The sequence below is a fragment of the Accipiter gentilis genome, chromosome 26 (genome assembly GCF_929443795.1).
Source record: "Accipiter gentilis chromosome 26, bAccGen1.1, whole genome shotgun sequence".
Lineage (NCBI taxonomy): Eukaryota > Metazoa > Chordata > Aves > Accipitriformes > Accipitridae > Astur > Astur gentilis.
Window position 1 is genome coordinate 22,633,863 of NC_064905.1, and position 6,000 is coordinate 22,639,862.

The 6,000-nt window shown below is 50.6% G+C and overlaps 1 protein-coding gene across 1 annotated transcript in view; it reads left to right on the forward strand.

Moving 5' to 3' along the window:
• The window catches only part of SH3RF2 (SH3 domain containing ring finger 2), a 41,401-nt gene extending 40,444 nt beyond the window's left edge, over positions 1-957 (forward strand). Inside the window, exon 8 of the mRNA XM_049830043.1 lies at positions 664-957. Coding sequence (XP_049686000.1) covers positions 664-957 — 294 coding nt within the window. The remainder of the gene's footprint in view (positions 1-663) is intronic.
• The last annotated feature ends 5,043 nt before the right edge of the window (positions 958-6,000 follow it).

Genomic DNA, 6,000 nt, shown 5'->3' on the forward strand with positions numbered 1-6,000 from the left:
AAGTCCCTGAGATTTTGGGACCAAATGAGCAAACGCCACAGACCTGGGTGTTAGACCTTACGTCAGGCTGCTCTCTACAGAGCTCCCCGCCGTGTTGCTTTGGGTGAGCCATTTGGAAAGGAAATTTCTTTCCCCTCTGGCAGCCAGAGGGAAATTTCATAAAGATAAAAGTGTTCTGCAAATTGCCCTAGTTGACAGCTTTCCCTTCCTGTGGCACCCAAAGAATAAATTGCTCCACAAGCCCCTGAAAGCCCAACCGACCTCAGAGCTCCCACTAAGATCATCTTCCACTGGAGAGAAACTGGAGGCTCTCCGTGAGGGGCAGGGCAGGACAGGCACCCTCCCTCCTCGTGTCCTCCTGCCACCTGCTCTTCCCCTCCACTCTCTCCCGCTAACTCGGGCGATGGCTCTCCAGACCGACTCTCCCAGGTCTCTGTGACAGCCGACGGCACTGCCGCACCGCGCTGTGCCGTTCCCTGGTGCTCTCTCCCACCCGCTCTCAGCTGCACACCACACCGGACTCTCCGCAGGCATCCTCTGCCCCCCGGGAAAGAGCCAGCCGCCCCCTCAGCTCACCCCTCCCCGGTTCTCCAGGGCAGATCACAGCGAGGAGGGCGGGTGGCCGCTTTTCCCACCGTGACTCTGGTCCCCTTCTCGTTGCAGCAAGTGAAGACGGTGAGGTTCCAGAACCACAGCCCCCCGCCGCCCAAGCGGCACAGCCTGCAGCCCTCCCCGAGCCTGCCACGCAGCAGGACGGAGCCGGCGGCCGCGGCAGAGGCTCTCCTGCCAGAAGCCAGCCTGCCAGGCCCCGAGCTGGCGGTGCTGTACTCACCCAGGACCAGCTCCAGCCCCCTGCACCAGCGACGGGCACTGCACCCGAAGGCGCTGTCGCTGGACCTCTCCGGGCAGCTGACCTTCCCTGTCAAGAAGAACTACAGCAGCGTTTCTGCAAACTGACAGGGTAACTCCTCCACTTGCTTTCCTTCACGCGCCTGCTCCTCTCCTCCCTCCCGCGAGGGGCGAGCACCCCGGACCCCACCACACCAGCCTGCCACATCTACCGCCCCCGCTCCTGTGGCGAGGGGCAGCTATTCCCCATGTCCCCACACCTCCCTGCTGCCGGCACCCTCAGGACCTGCAAGTCTGAAGCTTGCAGAGAACTGGGGTTGCTCCTGAGGGAGCGGGACGGGACGGGACAGGACAGCATCTCTCCCTGCACGGTGGAGTCCTGTCCTGGCCCCCGCCGTGCCAAGCACAGCTGGAGCAGCCCCGCTGCCGTAGGGCTGCTGCGAGCACCGGGAGATGTGAAGCGGGTTTGTGGCATCCGCAAAACTGATGTTCTTTGGCATCGTGTAAGGCTGCCTGTAAGGTACGGGAGGAGGAGCAGGAGGGGGAAGAAAGCGTGCAGGTATCAGAAATAGTTAAGCTTGTTTTGATCTCACTGCTGCAGGAGAGCCCACAGAGATCAAAACATTGGTTCATTACCTTCCTGCTTCTGCAGGATAAAGAAACCATAAATCAGAATCAGTCAGTTCCTAGCTGACGGTTCGTGTTGCCTTTTGAGAAGGGTTCACTCAGATTTTTTTGTTAGGTTAGTTGCTTTCTTGCTTTTCTGTTTGGTTTTAGTCCAGGAGTTTTAACACAGAATACAGTTTAAAAGGTGATTTGGAGAGGAAAGAGACAATGGAAAGGGACACGCCATTACCGCAGTCACTTAGAGTCTGCAGACAGGGGTATTGAATCTTGCTTCTCCTCATTGCTTGGTTTCCTCTAATTACCTGTCAGCTACCTCCTAGCAGTCCATGAGCTCACTCCAACTCCTTCCCACTGCCCACCCATTCAGATATTGCTTTTGTAAAAAACCCATGAATTCCACTTAGGATAAAGTCTACATTAAGATGCATGAAACATTGTCTATGTAACAGAAAGCAGAATTCAGCATTCACCGTGCCACAGACCACCCCTCTGCCACAGCAGCACCAGCTCCAGTTTTCAGCTGACCCCATTTCAAGCATCCTCCTTTGAATCCAGGGAAAAGCAGGCAGAGTCAGAGAGCTGTGCCCAGCTCACCAGCTGGGACCGCTCTCCAGCAAACCTGTGCACAACAGCTTTTGTTTTTCATACTTTGTTTTTATTGCTGGTTTATAGACCAGCAATTCCCATCCTAGCCACAACCACCAACCGCTAGATCTCCTAACAGCGGTAGCTGTGCTTCATCCAAAACTGCTGTAAAATCACATCCTTGGTTAATTGCATACAAAACCCATGAAATTAACTCCACTGGCACTGGCACAGCCTCAGAGAAGGACATTTTCTTCTGGAACTAAAAGGGAATGGATAAAATAATTTACTAGTCTACAGCCCCTGTTCTTTTACTCTTTCAGACTCTTTCTTTGTGGAGCAGGAAGCTGGCATCTGCCTGCAGGGATTTTCAGTAGCACAGAAACCAGCAATGGCACAGATAAGTTCTTCACCTTGTGCTATCTGTCACTATTTAAGCTCCTGCAGAAAAATCCTGACAAACTGAAAATGTGCAGTTTACCCAGGTATAAAATGTGGTGCAAGCTGCAAATGAGAGGGTGAACATGACTCTCAGCAATGCCACCTCAAAGGCAGTTGAACATCTCAGAGAGGACATACCAGCTCTTTGCTTAAGACTCCTCTCATTCCCTTAAAACTAAACCAGAAAACCTTGTAAGTTGGCTCTATAACCAAGAACACCTCCACTTTTCCCAAGCACATTCAGAAATAAATAGAATTGCATTAGGTGCATCCAGGACCAGCACAGGAGGTAATTTATAGTGTTGGTTTGGAGGAGAAGGAAGGGGCTGCCAGCTCACGCCTGGCTCCAGATGTGATCACTTACTGCATGCTAACGAGAGGACAGACAGCACAGTATGACCCGATCTGTAATCCACCGATGAAGCATCTAATGCATTTCAACAGCTGACCTCTCATGAGACTCATAGAAGACAGTGGCATGGGTGGTTGGAGCTACACGAGAATTAATTATGCAGATGGAAATGCTGGCAGAGAAGGAGCAGTAGGAAACGTGAAGCCCAGCTGAATACTTGGCAGGGACAGTGTGTGTAGTGAAAGAAGGGGAACTTCTGCGTTTTGCTGCCCCCCAAAACCAGCGTCCTCATCTCATGCCAATATAACAGAGCCAAGGTCTAACGGGACTGCCTTGGTCATACTGTTCACTGAGCAGGGTGACACAGCTGGGAGCAGGCTGGGCTGTGCCCCGGGGAGGGGGACGGCCGATCCCTGCACACACATGGCAGTTAATGCCGATCCCGAGCTTTTATGCTTTACAGCAAGAGGCAGCCACCAGCCCGCTAGCCCCAGCAGAGCTCGGTGTCCCCAGAGAGCCAGGAATGAGATAATGAGCCAGGGGCTCTGCAGCAGCTCGGATCAAAGATCTTCCCTTGTTATCGGCAATTAACCCCGCCCTGCAAGACCCCGGTGCCAGTTTCGTCAGGAGCTCAGAAGGAGCATTCCTCGAGACCAGGGCGCACATCAACAACTGCCAACACTCAGGAGGGAGCTCAGTGCAATCTGCATGCAGAGAAGCATTTGAAGATGAGGGGCAAAAAGAAAACAACGAACTGTAACTCACTGGGGACTTCAGACAGATGCACGCTGAAGTAAGTCACCTTGTAAATTTAATCTACAAGTGGGGCAGGTTTTCCCACGAGAGGCAGATATGCAAGGCCAGGCAGCAAGGAAGAATTTGAAGCTCAGTTTGGGACTGCAAAATGAAAAGCTCAGAAAGCAACAGACAGAAGTGAGTGCAGCTCCATTTCTCGTGCCTCCATCCTGCCACCAAAGCCCAGATACAAGGAAAGACAGCACCTCCTTTGGCCAGATTTATCAGATGCACTAAGCTTCAGGGGACACCAAGAACATCAGGAAAAGCCAAAGGTGCTCAGCATGCCTTAAGACTTAACAAGCCATAAAGTCCTTCTGCACATCTGGGCTCACAACAGCCGGATACCACTCACATTACCAGTTCAGAATATTGCCTTTCTTGGAACAAACCCATCCTCTTATCCTCTCCTATCAAGATAAACACCAATAAGGTTTCAAAGCACCCATGCACCCAGGGAAGCCTGAGAAACCATTCAGCCCATTACACGATACTGAAGCGTTAAGACAAATACACCAAAACCCACCACAAATCTCTCCCGGACTTGGCCGTTAACCCATTGTGTTAGGAAAATAAGTGACAGCACTGGGCTGATGGGGGCAGAGAAAGCTCTGACACTTGTGCACACACACGCACAGTCACGGGTAACAGCAGGGAAAGGAAACACCGACAGTGAAATTGGTGCTTTGGTAAAAGAGCAGGCAGCTATTTTGGGACAGATGTCTCAGTTTCTTGCACAGGATATTTCAGTGCTTTGATGCTATGGTGATAAGTGCCCTAAATATATTCAAAATATGTAGGGAGAGAGAACTGAAAACAAGACGTAATTTAAAGCAACAGCCCTAATAAACCTCTTGTTCCCATAGACATACCTGCCCACTGGTTTCATTGCTAAGTCCTCCTCACCTTCTCCACTCATCTCCTCGCAACACCTAGGAGGAAGCATCTGGACTGTGTTATTTCACCAAGGAACATCCCAAGGAAGAGGGACTAGAACTCAGACCTTTTCTTCCAAAAGCCCAGACTAAAGCAAAATCTGGAGCTAATCTGAAACTGTGTCATGAGCCCTGAGTGAGGCATTGCCCAACAAGTGGCCCTTGTCTACACAGAGGAGCCGATCATGCTGGGGAAGATATCGACTGGGTCTGTCGGGGAGCAATTCTCTAATTGCACCAGACTAAAAACATCTGTTCTGGAACAATTACTCTAACCACCTTTATTCTGCAAGCAGAACCACCACACTGGGTTCTTGAAGCATGAGCAAACTTTGCATTTTTTGTTTCAGCTCTGGCCTGCTCACCTGAAGCATACTGTATCTTCCACGAGGTTCTGCTCCAAACCCCTGTCCCTTTCTGGCTGCTGTCATCCAATTTTATTTTTTTTTTAATTGGGTAGCAATGAAAAGGGAAGCATCACATGTTGGCAGGAGGGTGGTAGCTTTATATGGAGGTGGGTGAGCTTTTCAAGGGTTTCTGTTCTTTTTATAAATATATTTAACTTCCCTCCTGTCTTCCCACCCTCCAGACTCTCTTCAGCCCATTTTTTCCAGTGAAGAGAGGTTAGATACCAGTATTGGGACCCTGTTTTGTCATTCCCAAGTTGGCCAGGAAGGCCCATGGAGGAAGGCCACCCCTTTCACCCCCAGGGATGTCTCCCCTCTGCACTCTCAATGGTGCAGAGAGGCTGGTCTGAGCCCTGGCCCTGCTGAACCACCAAGTCTGCAGTCTTCTCTTTTATCACAAATCATCACATGAAGCACAGACTGCAAAAAAAACCCCAACATTAGGAAAGTCAAAATACAATTGCAGGTGTATTGCAGCGTAATGTATTTCTATAATGAAAATACATTGTTGTCTTCCTACCCAGCTGAAGGTGTGCAGGCAGGCTGATCCAGGCTCTGACCACCCAGAGCATTGCGTTTGTCAGCAGAGTGCAGGAAAGGAGCTCTGGAAAAGTGCATAAAGAAGCACACAGGGACAGAGGGACCATTAATGAACCTCGCACAAGTTCTTGAATTGGGCTTGTTTTCTATCTGCTTGTTTCTTATGATTAGTTAATGAATTGGAGCCCAAATCAGATCATTCATCAGCTCAGCTTTAATTGCTTGTCTAGCCTCGCAGAAGCCTTGGAGTGCTTCAGTAAGTAACCTACCTGCCAAGCTTGAACTGCAGTCATGTTTCCTGATAAATTATGAGCAGAGGCAGCAGAGGTAAGAAAACATAACATTAACTAATTCTCTCCACATCCTTCACATGGAGGATGCCTCCCTGCCCCATCCAGAAGCAACCCATCTCAGACACAGAGAAGGACACAGGGGAGCCCCCCATGCCAGTCCATTCAAGAGCTGGAGT